Genomic DNA, 15,436 nt, shown 5'->3' with positions numbered 1-15,436 from the left:
GTCACTCTAATTTGATTATAAGCTAAAAATAACATTGATTGAGTCGTCAACAAAGCTTCCATATAAACTAAAGAGCAATCGTGTGCATCACTTCTCTAGCACTGGATTAACCTATGATTCTGTCATCCTGCACTAGATAGCTGGCAATCATCAAGATTTTTCCACAAATTTTTTTTCTCATGCTTGCTTATTGGCGTGCTCTAATATGGTGTCCCACACCTTGGTGTCCTGGGTAACAGCGATAATTATTACCTGCTGCCTTCCTTGGTGTCCTGGGTAACATCTATAATTACTACCTGCTGCTCCCATTGGTTTCCTGGGTAACAGTGATAATGATTACCTGCTGCCCCCTTGCTGTCCTGGGTAGCAGTAATAATTATTACCTGCTGCCCCCCTTGGTGTCCTGGGTAACAGTAATCATTATTACCTGCTGCCCCCCTTGGTGTCCTGGGTAACAGTGATAATTATTACCTGCTGCCTCCCTTGGTGTCTCGGGTAACAGTGATAATTATTACCTGCTGAGTATTGAATATGGGCTGTGATTGTCATGCTGGGAAGTAGCAGTTAGTTGTAAGCTCATAGGCAAGTAGTGCTGACCAACACTTCCTTTCCGCTCCAGATATGTTGAAATATATTGCTGGATGCTTTGATCTGCAAGTCAATTTGTTTACCACACTTTTCCACAGCCTAAAGTAAGTTTCATACATGCTGTCTCAGTTCAGCATACGGAGTATACATGCTGTCTCAGTTCAGCATACGGAGTCCATTAAACCTTACAGTTGCTTTATTGCAATTTTGATGCTCAACCACATGCATAACGAAGAAAGACAATATCAAACTCTGGTTTGTCAAAGGCCGGTGAGTCGTGTGCACATGCAACTATGCTCACTATATAGAGACTGCTGAAAGAGAACACAGAAAAGTGTATGTACAAAAAGCAAGAAAACTTACCTGTGATGCATTGCAAACTGTTCGTGTGAATCCTGGGGCATTTTTACTCGCGTTGGACTGCTAAAAGCGTTGGACAAATAAAACTTACGTCATCAACCACAACATTTGCAAAACCGCCAATGGTGCTGGACTTTTGTGTTGATTTTTGTGTTGACCTGTTTATACCTTGTCATTTCTCAGCTCTTACTTTGTGCTGGGTGTTATATGTTAGCCAGGCTTTGCAAGGCTAGCGATAATCTACACTGCGTATGTCTGAATGAGTAATTTACGTCACAAACATCTATCTTATTAATATTATACCAATACTAGTTGTGCTACCCGGCGTTGCCCGGGTAATAGAAAAGTCTTTGAACAGAAAATTGATTTGTACTTAACATATAACAACATTTGCCATTCTAACATTCAAACTACATATCATGAGAAAAGTGTTTTGTCTTATTAACAATGCGAAGTAGTGAGAGCTGCTCGCTATTAGCCTGCGCTCTATTAACCAGTACGTTTAATAATGTGAGCAACAGCTTCTCGTGACGTTATGCTATGACCCGCGTCGTACGCAAATCTGTTGTGTATTTGCTCACATATACTGACTTATATGGGCAAGGTAGCAATTCAACTTCTGTGGTCTAGTGTATAGGACGTCGGTCTGGTGAACAGCACGCTCCGAGATCGAATCTTTTTCGGTACAAAGTCTTTATCCCAAGATTTTAAGATCTATAGCCGCAATGCGTACACACATACTTTGAGATATATATATAGGTAACGGTAACAATAGTTCTACATTACAGAACGTTTAGCTTTGTTTTTATATTAAAAAAGTGGTACTATAAAATTTCCTATTTTAGCTGTACTAAAGATATTAAATCAGACCTTTTGTTTCACAGTCCTGCTATATACTCAGATACTAGCATGAAATAGTGCCCAGACAGCAGTAGAAGTGGTGGCGAGACACGGACATATCATACAGCAGTCTAGGATCACTGCTCATTATATGGGTCTTCGGCTGGAAACCATGGATCAAGACCTATTTCAGGGCCTACTAGGGTACAGCTTCCCTACTGCTGGCCCCAGCAGCAGAAGCCAACTCCATGTAAGGGCACCAAAGTCTGCTTCCCTAGTGTTAGGAATACTGTATCACTCAGTCATACAAACCTACCCGGCACAGGATGAGCTGATTTTCATGGCCATAGTGAACCAGCAACAAAATGGCTTCTTACAACTCGTGTACAAGCATCAAATGTACTGAGTCCTACTCTTTGATCAACTCCCTTGCATCAGTCAGTCAACGGGAGACAAAACCACTTACCCATAGAGCTGATTGACGACTCACCGACAGCTTTATCACAATCATCCATCTACCTCCTTTCTACTTTTTACAGAGTTGTTGCCAGATTCACGCTAATGCTACCTCAGTTTTCTGAACAATCTCTTCACAAAGAATTCACAAACTTTCCTATGTGATACCAATCATTTGTAGAAACTTCGCAACAGGATGCCCAAGAAAACCTTGGCAGCTTGTCTCAGCTGCAAAAATTTTCACATTGCCGCTCTTTTATTTCACAATCGAGGCACAAATTCTCATGTCTTTTTAGCTGTTTATTTTTAGTCCACTGCAGTTTATTTTTATGGAACTGTTAGCTTCATCGTGGTAACTTCGTTGTATGCCTCTGAATAAAAAACTAGGTCTGGTCATTGTCTAGATAATGCCACACACTGTGGTACTGATTGCTGCCCATGAAGGTCAGCTAGCACAATCCACTTCCCTGCTGGCTTGACACCAATCTCTGTCTGACCAAGCACTCTTAGCTCATGCACTTTAGCTTCATACATCTCCAGGGTCATATCTGAGCCAAGACCCAAGAATCTGCAAATCACTGAATTGTGATGCTATCAACCATGACTTGATCTATAGCGCATGCTGTTAACTACTGCACCGAAGGCATCTATCCTCTAAAGCAACCTTTCACCTGACAAGTTTTGCCGGGCTTGGCAGCAGGTCATACACAGAATTTACTAAGAAACTTAACCTAATGGGTTCAATTCTCCAAATTTCAGACTATTGGAGCGCCTGATTTCCCATGCTGAACAGCGACCATGATGTAATAGTAAGAGAGTTTGTGCCTGTTGTCAGTCTTTTTCACCACATGTAGTCTCATCTATCACCATACCCCTTCTCTGTTTTTGAATACCTTGTGAAAGCTGCACATGCCTTCACTATCTCAAACCATGCCGTCCTGATGTGATTGCCCCAACAATTTTTTTGATATAGAAAGGGCATCCTTGACCTTGTTGTTAACATCCCATTTGTGTCCAGTTGACATATTAGCTGTACGTTGAGTGGTTGTATTTTTAAATTTCCTCATCATGGAAAGCCTGGTTTTACCAACTTTATATTCTTCCACTAGATATTTCATGGCGAAGTCCTTAGTATATAAAGCATTTGTGTCAAAACTTTGAAGCAGCACAAGCCACTTTCTAGCTTTACCACTCACCATTTGTTCCATCAATTCTACCGGCGATAGCGGTACATAATAAACTTTAAGCAGCCAGAAGACTCGAGGTAAGGAAGCAAATTTATGACTTCAAATCTTGAATTTGCTAGATGGACCAGAAATCTCAATTGCCCTCAATCCTTCACTCAACTCATTTGCTATTACTCTACTTCGGAATCTATCAGTTATAAAAAAGGCAATACCACCCACCCAAACCTTTTACTGACAAATCACCTGCTGTTGTAATTCTATCGCTCCCAATGAACAAGCTTACTGGTGACTCTTTTCTTTAGTAATAGAGACTTACTATTTGGTGGTTTGAATTTCATCTCACGTCATCTAATCAGACACTGAAGTCTATTAAAAGCGCAGGGCACTTGTTTTTCACTAGGAGATGAAACGGCCATAACTTTCACAAATGCTTTTATATGAAGAAGTGCTTGATTTGCTACCGCGGGAATCTTTTTCACAATACTGTCTGCACCTTTACCAACAACTTTTCTTGTCAACACAAACATCAGAGGTGATACAGCACAACCCATTAGTATAACCACTCTAAATGTTTCCATGACTACCCTGACAAAATCATTGCCATAAGTAGTGAACAACATTTAAAACACACGATAATACTTTGAAACTCAAACTGACTCATCCCAAAATCAATTACGTCATGAGACACTAAGCCAAAGGCATTTGCATGTTCTGACCAAACAACATTTAATCTCTCTCTGACTTGGCATCCTTGATTGCTGCCCATATCATGCTCATATGTTCCAAACCAGCAGGACAATCTGGTTTGGAATCTGAAAAATGACTGCCTCTTAAACTGATGTGTTAACACATTTCCATTTTCCATCAAAAAACCTTACAGCTGGTTTTCAGAATTCTAATGAAGATCTTTCGTTCACATTCAAGAATGATATAGGGTGAACTGGTTTAAACTTCAACCAATTCCTCTTTAGTTATTTACACACTATTTGTCTTTCATTGTTCATCAAAGACAACTCTTTCTTTCCACAGTTTATTCGAAATGTTCATTTACAGAGATAACGCCGTTGGGCATTTATTGTAAAGAATTAACGGACTACGCATGCTGAACTGAACAGCATGTATGAAGTTTACTTTAGGCTGTGAAAAAGTGTGGTAAACAATTTGACTTGTAGATCAAAGCATCCAGCAATATATTCCAACATATCTGGAGCGGAAAGGAAGAGTAACTTACCTTATTTATCTCGAGAGTACTTTGGGCCCTCACCTTATATTTCGCCTTTTTCACTCCTGCTATCCTACAATCTCCACCATCTAAGGTGTACTCTGGTACCATAGACCATCCCATTTCTGGTGCACTTTCAAATTCGATCTTTGGCTTTTGTCCATAGAAATTCTCTCGATATTCCTCAATTTTAATCTTAGATGTTTCCAGCCCTCCACTTTTGCTTTCTTGAAAGAGACACTACAAAGTCATATGGATCTATCAATAACTTGTGCTGGCCTCTGCCCTGCTGATTACAAGAATCTTAGCTTTTGCCACATCTATTACTCATCTAAATCTTTCCTATTTCTCATCTGCGCACGATATGTTCAACCTTTTAAGGTGAAAATGTTCACAGTGCATTTTACCTTTCTTTTCCTGCCTCTTGTTAGCTTGTCTTAGTTGCTGATCAACGTTAATGTACTCTTAACAACTGGACCCAAGTTTTTCAAGCAAAGAGAATGCAGTAGCTTTGACTGCTGCTTTCCGTCTTTTCACTACATCCATGCAAGACATTGAATTGCAGCCCTGGTATAATCATCCAGCTCTTCCTAAACTTTCTGATCACTCTTCTTTGGCCAAGTAATTCTTTCAATTACCTCAGTTTCTTGATGCAGTAGATGCACATTTGGTGATTGAGTGTTGATTGCATAACCACACAATCGAATCATCTGCTGTACATGCTGTTGCATTGCAGTTCTCAGCCACTTACTTTGTTTTATGTGCATTCATTTCTCGCTCAGTTGTGAACTGCCTTTGACACACACGAGTTCATAAACGTTCCGAGTTGTCAACTGTAAAATCCAACTGGTTGGGTTTATCATTCTCTTCCTTTATAGCAGCGTTAGAACGGACCATCACATAATACGCAGACCAAATCTAAGTTTGGTTATGTGTGAATTATTATTTGCAAAAGTTCTCAGTGTGTGGACTCTATAAATCTCTCATGTCGCATCTTCTGCAAATTAATGAGGTGGCTGAGCTGAAAAATTATTCATACCCTTGGCTCCTATATGATGCTTCATATAAAATCTCTCAAATTTTTGATAGTAAATAGTGGGCATGAGCTGGCTTCAATTTGTTCAATAGTATTGGACTATTTGAAGCCAGCTCATGCCCACTAATCACTATTAAAAATTTGAGCGATTTTATATGGAGCATAGTAAAGGAGCCAAGAGTATGAGTCTATATCATGTTTCATAGTCATGGTCACATAAATTTTGACTTTTAAAATGTTTATGCAAATGCCTTAAGGATTAGACTCCTTCCCATTTATACAGATGAACTCTAGTAAATTCTTATCGACAAAAACTCCTAATATAAAACTTTTTATTTCAGGCTTTCATGCCTCCAAATATCTGTCTAAAAAATTCAAAGCTCTCTAAACTAGTATGGATGTTATTATCACTCTATGAACTAACCTTCTAACACATGTAGTCACTCACATTTATTCAATGATAAAAATGTTTATTATGATCAGGGTAAATGTAGGATCTAGTCTGAAAGCATACTTACGCTTGTCTTGTGTGCATTTGTGGTAGTTTGCAATAGGGGTCATCGAAGGTGTTTGGAATATAGTAAGCATAGGGGAGTAGTTAGTAATTCCTTGGAGACCTCTGTGAGATCATCAGATGAAATATAGTTTCTGAAGCAATGTAACTACCTACAGAGTACTTATCCTTTCGGTTCAGTAGTGTTATGTCTTTTCATTTGTGAAAGGATCACATACTATCTGTCATACATAATAATCTGTGTTGATTTTGGCCCCTGCAAGTGCGTTCTAGCCAATGCGTTGTCTCATTTTTCTTTTTTCATTTCATAGATGCCCAATGACTATTGCGATTTCTGCCTCGGCGATGCCTCTATGAACAAGAAGTCGAAAGTGCCAGAGGAAATGGTGTCATGTGCTGATTGTGGCAGATCTGGTAAGTGGCATACCTAATTGAAGATATATTTTAATTTGAGACTTTTTTATTTCTCTCGCGGGTTTTCTTACAGTAATCATTATAACAATAAGTATAATTATAACAATATAAGTATATCCACAATTATTATAACAAGTACCCTGAGAGTATAGTGTACTGTGAGAGATGGTCAGGTGTACAAATAAAGTACAGATAATAACTATTATTCGGCATAAGATTATTCAACAATGTCTAAGAGGCAGACTGCTGCCGATGTTACCGTGTCAGGCTAGTGAGCTGAATGCTGCAAGTCTGATGCTGTGGGTTCAAGTCCTGCAGGATGCAATCTCTTTTTACAATCTAAAACCGTGGTTTCTGACGGACGAACACAGCTCTTATTATAGTAAAGATATTCGATCGATATCCTCGAACTTGTTTCTATCGTAAATTGCAGTGTCAATATTTGTACTATTTATTTTGGCTACCAACAATTCGATCTGTCGATCAAGTTTATAAAATAAAGTGCAGGGCCGAGCGCCGCTTTTTTTCATTTGGAGCAATTCACTCGAGTTCCGTCTGATCAGGTCTGAACTAGATGGCGACTTGCTGAGCTCGTGCTCTAAAAATATTTCCTTCTTACGTTGCATGAGTGAGCATTTGCGCTACACATCAAGACTTTAGAGTTAACAAGGTAACTGTTAATTGTTAACACAATAACTGTTAACTGTTACCAAATTAACTGTTAACAAAGTAACTGTTAACTGTTAGCAAGATTTGAATGGTAATGGTTCTCTGGTTCATGGAGTTAAATTGTCTTTTTGTGCAGGTCATCCCACCTGCCTCCAATTTACAGACAATATGAAGATTTCAGTGAGGAAGTATCCTTGGCAGTGCATAGAGTGCAAGTCCTGTGGTCTGTGTGGCACCTCAGAAAATGATGTAAGTCTATGACTTAAGGTGTCACTTTTATGGTCAGGGGATTGAGTGTCGGAACCAGCAAAAGAATTCCATTCTTTTTTATCAATAAAAATGTGCATATTCACCTTTCATCTTTTTGCACTTAACACAGTGTTTGCACTTGTTGCTGTGTCCATCAGCATCTTTAGAAGAAAAAGAGTGTAGATATCCAGCTACAATATTTTATAATGATCTTCTGCTTTGTTCTTAGTGGAGTTGTCTGCTCCGCATATCCGCTAACTCTCTTGGTGGTCAGCTGTTGCTGGTCCAGAATAATGGCAGTTTTTTCTCTTTTTTTGCTAAAAGAATTGCTAAAAGTAGCAGTCTGTCAGTATCGTCTCACTATTCTAAATCTTTTTCTAGTTAATAAATATTGCGGAATAAAGCCCTGCATAGTGAATAACTGTTGTAATGTCATTTTACTGTCCGAGCCGTCTAACGCTCCAACAGTTTCACAGTAGATGGTGTAGAAGCCATCTAAAGCAGCCATGAACTCATCAATTGTAGATGGAAACCATAAATTTACTCTGGTTAGTCGTGAATGCTATAACGGTTTTAATTACTCTGTGCATGGCAGCACCAAATGGTTGAGTGTGTAATAAGTTATTATAGGTCATCTATAGGTCATCTAGCCAAATTTAACGTAATAAGCAATTGCTCTGTTTTTCTCGGTAAAATAAAAGTTCAATATTTTCCTCGGCACATAATGTACATCAAACCTGAAGGAACTGTCACTCTCTACGTAAAATAGAGCATTTAACATCTTTGTTTGATTTATAAATTCAAGTGTGTATGTGAGAGTTCTTCTTTGTTCAAGTAAGCGAACCATGGCTGTGAAAGAGCTAAAATATAATACAAAATACAAATACATATAATAATTAATTAACGCAATAATAAAAATACAAATATAAGATGATTAGCAATTTATATTGTAAAGTTATTTGATAGTAATAATGAAAATACTGAATGAACACATTGCTTTTGTAACAAAGCACATATTTTTACAAATGGTCTAATATATGTTACTTCACTTCAACCTGAAAGGCTCTGTGTACTCCTGTTCATCCATGTTCTACACCAGATAGAATATCACCGCTTGGGTTAACTTTGGAAGGAGTGCTATATTTTGACTTCTTCACCCGCTATCCATCGTTTTTTTGATGTCATAAATTCGTTGGCACATGCGCCCGTTCATGAAAAAGCTGCCATATTTGTAGAAAAGGATCGTCATTGTTTTATTTAATAGTATTTTTTGGTGTTGTTTCATACTAAAATAAAAAAATTGCAAACAAAAGCATTGTTTTCAAAAATTCATCGCAGAAGCTTTGTGTTTTTAACAATAAAAGTTGTCTGCAAAGATGGATGACAACCAGGGCCGTATCCTCCTATACTGCAGCTACTGCCATGGTAGTACCAATTTTTGAGGCTCAAAATTCCGGAATTCACGTCATTTTTGCTTGATTTTAATACTTTGGCTGGGGAAATGGCCAAAATGTCGTTTATCGGTTGTGTGGGAAACGGCGTTTACGTCGCTTTTAGTATAAAGCTGCCGTCTCGTAACGTTAAACAAAAGATATGAATGCTAGTAAGTTTTAAATATCATCAACAAGATATTAGTCGATAAATTAAGATATGAAACGATTATCCGAAAGGCGTTGCTTTGTGCTAATGAAATCGCGCCTCCTTGGAAAAGAATAAAGGCTGGAAATACCAGTCAACATCGGCTCAACTTTCAAAACGGTAAAATAAAATACTATTTGATTCTCCGATTGTAAGTGATTTTTTGGTGTGATTAGAATAACAATAATTCAGATGATGGAAGTGATGTAAACTTTTTAGACTTTTATAATACTTAGAATATACAGATAAAAACGATCGTTGTGGTAGCTCGCATGGCAACGTTATAGCGTTGGACTCTACCGAAAGGAATGCTTCCAAGCATTTCTTACAGAGACAATTGTACATGGTTGTATTTTTTGTAGTTGTAGATATGTAAATGAATGCTTATGTACAAAAGATTTTGTTCATAGAAATAAATTAAGTTTGAGCTATGCATGTAACATGCATAGCTCAAACTTAAATCTACTACTTGCTCAGTATTATAGACTATAGTATAAGTACATTATTTTTAACATGGTGCTCTATTAATTTTACTTTTTAACTCTACAATATTATTTAATTAAATTATTTCATAGGAGACTACTCATCTCCTACACCATTCAGCATTGTACCCGATGATAATTCTACCTCATGCTAGCTGTGGCCAACCCCTTTAGCAGCTCCCATTCACATTATATTTTTAATAAGCGTTGTTAAAGACAATCTCAATAAACAGTTTTATATTTAGAAAACTGGATTATGTCAAATTTTATGTTAGAACATGTGCCCCATCAGGAGCCAAGTGTGCTATGTAGATTTGCACCATTTTGACTAGTTATACTAAAAATTTTCTCGGGGGAAAACCCCCGGACCCCCCTCCCCCCACCAAGGGGGCGCTCGGTACCCCTCTTGGACTCTGCCTGCTGTACCCTTGTCAAACAGGTAGATACTGCCCTGACGACAACGATAGAATGATGTCACGAAAAAACGAAGGATAGCTCGCTGTCTCACTCTACCTGCTACTTCCTAACCTCTCAACCCATTATATCTTTCAGGACCAACTTCTGTTTTGTGATGATTGCGATAGAGGATATCATATGTATTGCCTGAACCCACCCCTCTCAGAGCCCCCAGAAGGTTTGTGGACCATGATCTATTTTGGAGATTCCATAATATTCTATAGCTATATTGCAAACTAATAAAAATGTAGCATATGTTTATTACTAACATTACATTTATTACTGCAGCTTATGTAATAGGGTACACACATTGCTCTACTCTGGTATGCGTGTTACTTTACACACATTACTGTAGTAGTTGGTCATGCATTACCTTTGTAAGATGTATGCATTACTATAATATAACCATAGGAGAGTTAGTATGGTCATGGCAGTGATCGCGGCTTCGTTTTGTGTGTACCTCGAGAAAGGTTTTCTGGGCAGCTATAGACTTATTGGTGACATATATATGTATATTTTATATATAGTTATATGTATGTACTCACTAGCTAGTAATTAGTCATGCTGTCAACCTCAACTTACTCTTTCATAGGAAGCCTGCAACATGACATAAAATGTGAGAAAATATTTATTTTGTCTTACATATAATTCCTAAGGAAAACATTTTTCTTTTCATGTCTCAAAGTAAAATAACAATCACAACTTATTTTTAATGATTATCACTTTATTAATTTAATTTTTATAGGTAATTTATGCTTTCGCATTTGGTTTCTGTCAATTTTGTACAGTTCATCAATTTTACCACCTTTTTTCATTACTTCGGGCTTATGTCATTGTTTTATAGTTTTGACATGAATTAAAACAATACAATGTATTCTTGTGAGAATATTTGCCATATGATAGTTTAGATATACATATGAAATTCCAGAGTGAATTAATTTCATATGTCGAGGTTTGACAGTAGATGATATGGCTGGGCTTGCTTTTATGGTTTATTGTCTCCCCTGACTTATATTGATGGCAGTTCTTTCTGCACAGGGAACTGGAGCTGTCACCTTTGCATAGCTGAATTCCATGGAGGAGTCAAACCAGCCTGGATGGGTTAAGAAGAACCCGCCTCATCTATGCATTTTAGTTGCTTGACATCTTTGCAAGCTTCATCATGACATCTGTACATTGTACATATATATATATAAAACCAGTAAAAACTCTGAGTCAAACATATGCATGAACACTTTAACATGTTTATTGTCATGCATTCTAGTATTATTCACTGGTCAGAGCGGAACACTCTTTATTCTTATCATAAGTATAGTCTGTATAGAATATTAACCTTGCGTGAATAATAGTCAGTGTGTCCGCTGGCCCCACTAGGCACAACGTTGGCTTACGACTAGCCAGTTCATATGAAAATTAGCAGGTACTCTATTAGTTCTTGGTTTGCAGTAGCCTAGTATGTGTGGGTTTCTTTGATAATCTAGTCTTCAGTAGTCAAAATAGCTCAATGCTCATCTTAACACCTGTGAACTCACACAATTAACTGTAGGCGTCCTTAGCTATCACTGTTGACACGTTGGCTCATCCTCTGGCATTGATGAGCAGGTTGTGCTCTGCTTCTCAGCGCCTAATCTATAGAGATAGCAAGGGGCAGCTTCCTGTTGGTCTAGTCACATTGACTTAATATATATAGATGAGGTGTTGTTTGTTAAACCCACTGAATGACCTATCTGCTCATAACACTTTCTAAAATACGAATGTAAAACTATTAGTAGTTGCTTTCTCCTGGTTGAAGGCTGTAAAATAACTCGGCATTCCTTGTATGAGACTGTTATTTGCTCAAACTTCTTGTCAATAATTCCTAGCTAAAGGAGATATGTTTGCGTACTGCTACAAAGACTTGCAAGGCAACTTTTTCAACGTCACCCATTCAGATAAACTGGTTGTTAGCATTTAGAAATCGTATGATTTATTCTCAGCAAAAAAATCAGCTCCTACTTTTATCAATACTAGTGCCCAAGCAATCCAATGCACAGTGACGCTGTCGGATGTACTAACTCTCTGCTCAATGGTTTCATACTGAGCCAAGGCGGTCAATTGGCCATTTGAAAAAGGCAGTCAACCAAGCAGAATGTTGCGAGTTCAAATCTCCTATGATGGAATTAATTTCTCAAGATCCACCTGTGGCTTCGGGCAAACGGACCCAGCGTTATAGCAAAACTTCTGTTTACTAATAACTGCATTCAGAAAAGCTGGCAACCTGTAACTTTGGTAGCCCATACTATCTTGTAGTTAATTGCAAGATGAACTTGATAAAACTGTTGATTCTTTCATGTTCAGATTATGTAGCTTGTACCTTTGGTTCTCTCTAAACAGTTTCAATATCTATAGCTTACAGCCAATAGCACGAAAACCAGGTTTGTTTTGTTATTATTAAAATTTCACTAATCTGTAATCATTTTTGTTTGTTACAGTTTGACACAAAACTATAAAGGAAATTAACCTATATTTTACAATGCCACAGAGAGCTGCACGCATGTCTAAAAGTATTAGAGTGGTTATTGCCAATATGCAGTAAATGCTTGATTTTTTAGGCTTAGCACAAGTGTCCGGGTTAGGTTTGAACTCCGAATTATAACAACTTTTTGTAAGGCTAATATTTGATGTTATATCACTGACTGTCAGTATGTTCCAAGTTACAGGCGTTTCAAACAAAAGAAACGTGCATTTCCTGCTGCATGACCCAAATCTCAATATCACAATTTTAGAATTCTATGTTCTGGCCAAGATCTGGGCTGTTGCCCAATCTGCTAAAATAACCTTTAAAAACTACAGATTTGTGCAGCAAATACTACTAAAAGCAGAAGAAGGATATGTTGCAAACCTACAAAGCTATGGTCAAGGAAGTTCGGATTTGAATCATTTGGAAACATGTACATTTTCAAATCCCCTAGCATCACCGACGCTGCAAAAAGAGTGCATATCAAATGGTATCTTGATAATGGTATCTGGATAATGGTATCTGGATAATGGTATCTGGATAATGGTATCTGGATAATGGTATCTGGATCTTAGGAGCAACTAGTTTAGCTAAATATATTCTTTAAAAAATAGTCTGTTCTAGTTTCAACAACAGATTCAACAGTTCTATATCTAACTCTTCTATTCAAACTACAAGGCTTCTGAATCAGCTTGGAACATTCTTACACTGCACGGTTGCAGATAAACCTATAGCTAAAAATGTTAGCTGACTCATTTTTTTCCATATTGTTAGAAGTAATAGAGCTCTGATGTTTGTAAGTCAAGCATTTGAGAAGCACACAGCACTCACCAGCATATCATTAAACCACTCCATATAGCACATCATACTAGTAATTTTGAACAACATTAATATAATAATTAATTAATTTAATGACATCTCTCAAATTATTTTTGTTATTGTTTGAGCTATTATGAATTGTTATTTTAAATGGCTGTATAAGAATTTGAAAGATATTAGAACTGAGTTGGTTAGGTTGATGTATCAGGCTTTCACTTGGCTGCAAATAACATTGGAATGCTTGGCTCTGATTCAAACGTGGATTCGGGTATAGCTAAACACTTGTTGAGAGCTTTACTTCGACCACTAACTGATGAAATCATCGTGTGCAAGTTTTAAACTGCTGAGGCTCTTTGCAAGTGAAGGCATGCTAGAAAACTAAACAGAATTCCGCTATATTTCTTAGGAACTGCAGTAGTTTACAACATGGAACAGAATGCTGCTTGACACCTTGATGTGTAGTAGGTCGTCTGCTGATATATGTAGTCATAAGGAGCAGACGAGCACTTCATCACAACTAGTTCGCGCTTCAAGGACTTACAACGGGCTATCCTTCCGTATACATTAATCGTAGTTAGCACCCCGATCTCAGTAGGCATTTTCTCATCAGTCCAGAATGGAAAGTTTGTTCCACAGCTAAACCTTTCAGGGCATGTATCCAAAAGTCTATTTCCAGCTGCGCCAGCAAAACGAAACCACCCTTTAAAAGCTGTGTGCTGATCACAAGCATAACCATTCTTGGAATACTTTCCTCCTGGTTTAATGTTGGAACCATTATAATCTCTCCGCCATGAATCAGTGAAGGTAATGACATTCCCAAAACATTCTGGTGGTGTAGTATATTTTATGATGGTAGTTGGCTTGTCTGTGGTTGCAGTAGTAGTTGTTTCAATTGTTGTTACAGCTTTGGATAGTGCGGCTGTAGTAGTGGCTATTTTCGCTGTAGGTGTGGTTAATTCGATTGTTGCAGTTGGTTTGGATGTAGTAGTCGTCAGTTCGATTGTTGTAGTAGGCGATTGAGTCTTTGTAGTGGTTGCTAGTGTAGTTGTTGTAATCGTAGCAGTCGTTGTTGTAGTAGTTGGTGTTGCAGTGGTAGTTTCTGTTGTTGTAGTGGTTGGTGCTGCAGTGGTGGTTGCAATTGTTGTAGTGGTTGGTGTTGTAGTAGCAGTTTCTGTTGTTGTAGTGGTTGGTGTTGTAGTGGTAGTTGCTGTTGTTGTAGAGGTTGGTGTTGTAGTGATAGCTTCTGTTGTTGTAGTGGTTGGTGTTGTAGTAGTAGCAGCTGTAGTTGTTGGTGTTGTAGTAGTAGTTGCTGTTGTTGTAGTGGTTGGTTTTGTTGTTGTTGCAGTGGTTGGCTTAGTTTGTGGACCTCTTTTACAGTCAAGAAAAGTATCCAAGAGTTTTTTATAAAGAATTTTCTCAACTTCCAAGCTCACCGGATGATTTTCATTGATTAGCTCACGAGCTGTCTTGAGGTAAGACGGGCAGTCTGAGTAGAGCTTGCTGTAGAGTTCCCTGATCTTGACATTATACTCCTGTATTAGTGTTTCCACACTGGCTTGGCAGTACAAGAGACACAGTATAGTAAAACTTGCAATCGCTAATAACTTCATTGCAAGCTGATGCTACTTATTCCTACAAGTTGTATTCTACAAGAGTGAAGCAGCGCTAAGGGCTCTGCGCTTTCCAGTGCAATTGTAGTGTGATTTGCTAATGATTATGCGGTTGTGGGCAGTACGTGACTCCTCCATCTGTGATTAGAGATTGTTTGCTATGCTTAGGCTTGTCCATTTATCTTGAAGTAAGTGCGTTGCGTGTTTTGCCAGATGGTACATTTCACCGCATGACAGACCAGCTCCTGTAGTGTAGGGAAGCACGGATTTCGAGATACGAGAGAATAGCTTTTACAAGTATGTAGTTTGACTCCTATTTATTAAGCATGATGGAGCAAGGGCACGTTTTTAACAAAGATTATTTTAGGGATTAGTTGCAGTCGTAAATACCTGCATTTA

At 38.0% G+C, this 15,436-nt stretch overlaps 2 protein-coding genes across 3 annotated transcripts in view; one reads left to right on the top strand and one right to left on the bottom strand.

The window, feature by feature from the left end:
• LOC137389892 (zinc finger protein DPF3-like) overlaps positions 1-11,753 on the top strand; it is a 30,230-nt gene extending 18,477 nt beyond the window's left edge. For both annotated transcript variants that reach the window (XM_068076048.1, XM_068076047.1), the window contains exons 5-8: positions 6,515-6,617; positions 7,423-7,535; positions 10,208-10,289; positions 11,150-11,753. In XM_068076048.1, the coding sequence (XP_067932149.1) occupies positions 6,515-6,617; positions 7,423-7,535; positions 10,208-10,289; positions 11,150-11,217 (366 nt within the window). In that variant the 3' untranslated portion in view covers positions 11,218-11,753. The remainder of the gene's footprint in view (positions 1-6,514; positions 6,618-7,422; positions 7,536-10,207; positions 10,290-11,149) is intronic.
• A 2,093-nt stretch (positions 11,754-13,846) lies between these two features.
• LOC137389720 (uncharacterized protein DDB_G0290587-like) lies at positions 13,847-15,037 on the bottom strand. Its single transcript, XM_068075800.1, has one exon. The coding sequence runs from the start codon at positions 15,035-15,037 to the stop codon at positions 13,847-13,849; it is 1,191 nt and encodes a 396-aa protein (XP_067931901.1).
• Positions 15,038-15,436: the final 399 nt, after the last annotated feature.

This window comes from Watersipora subatra, chromosome 3, assembly GCF_963576615.1.
Source record: "Watersipora subatra chromosome 3, tzWatSuba1.1, whole genome shotgun sequence".
Lineage (NCBI taxonomy): Eukaryota > Metazoa > Bryozoa > Gymnolaemata > Cheilostomatida > Watersiporidae > Watersipora > Watersipora subatra.
Note: the sequence above shows the minus strand (reverse complement) of the source record. Positions and strands in the feature narration are given on the sequence as shown.

Bases quoted from the DNA above. Each gene is read 5' to 3' on its own strand.
- LOC137389720 (XM_068075800.1), bottom strand. From the start codon at position 15,037: ATGAAGTTATTAGCGATTGCAAGTTTTACTATACTGTGTCTCTTGTAC.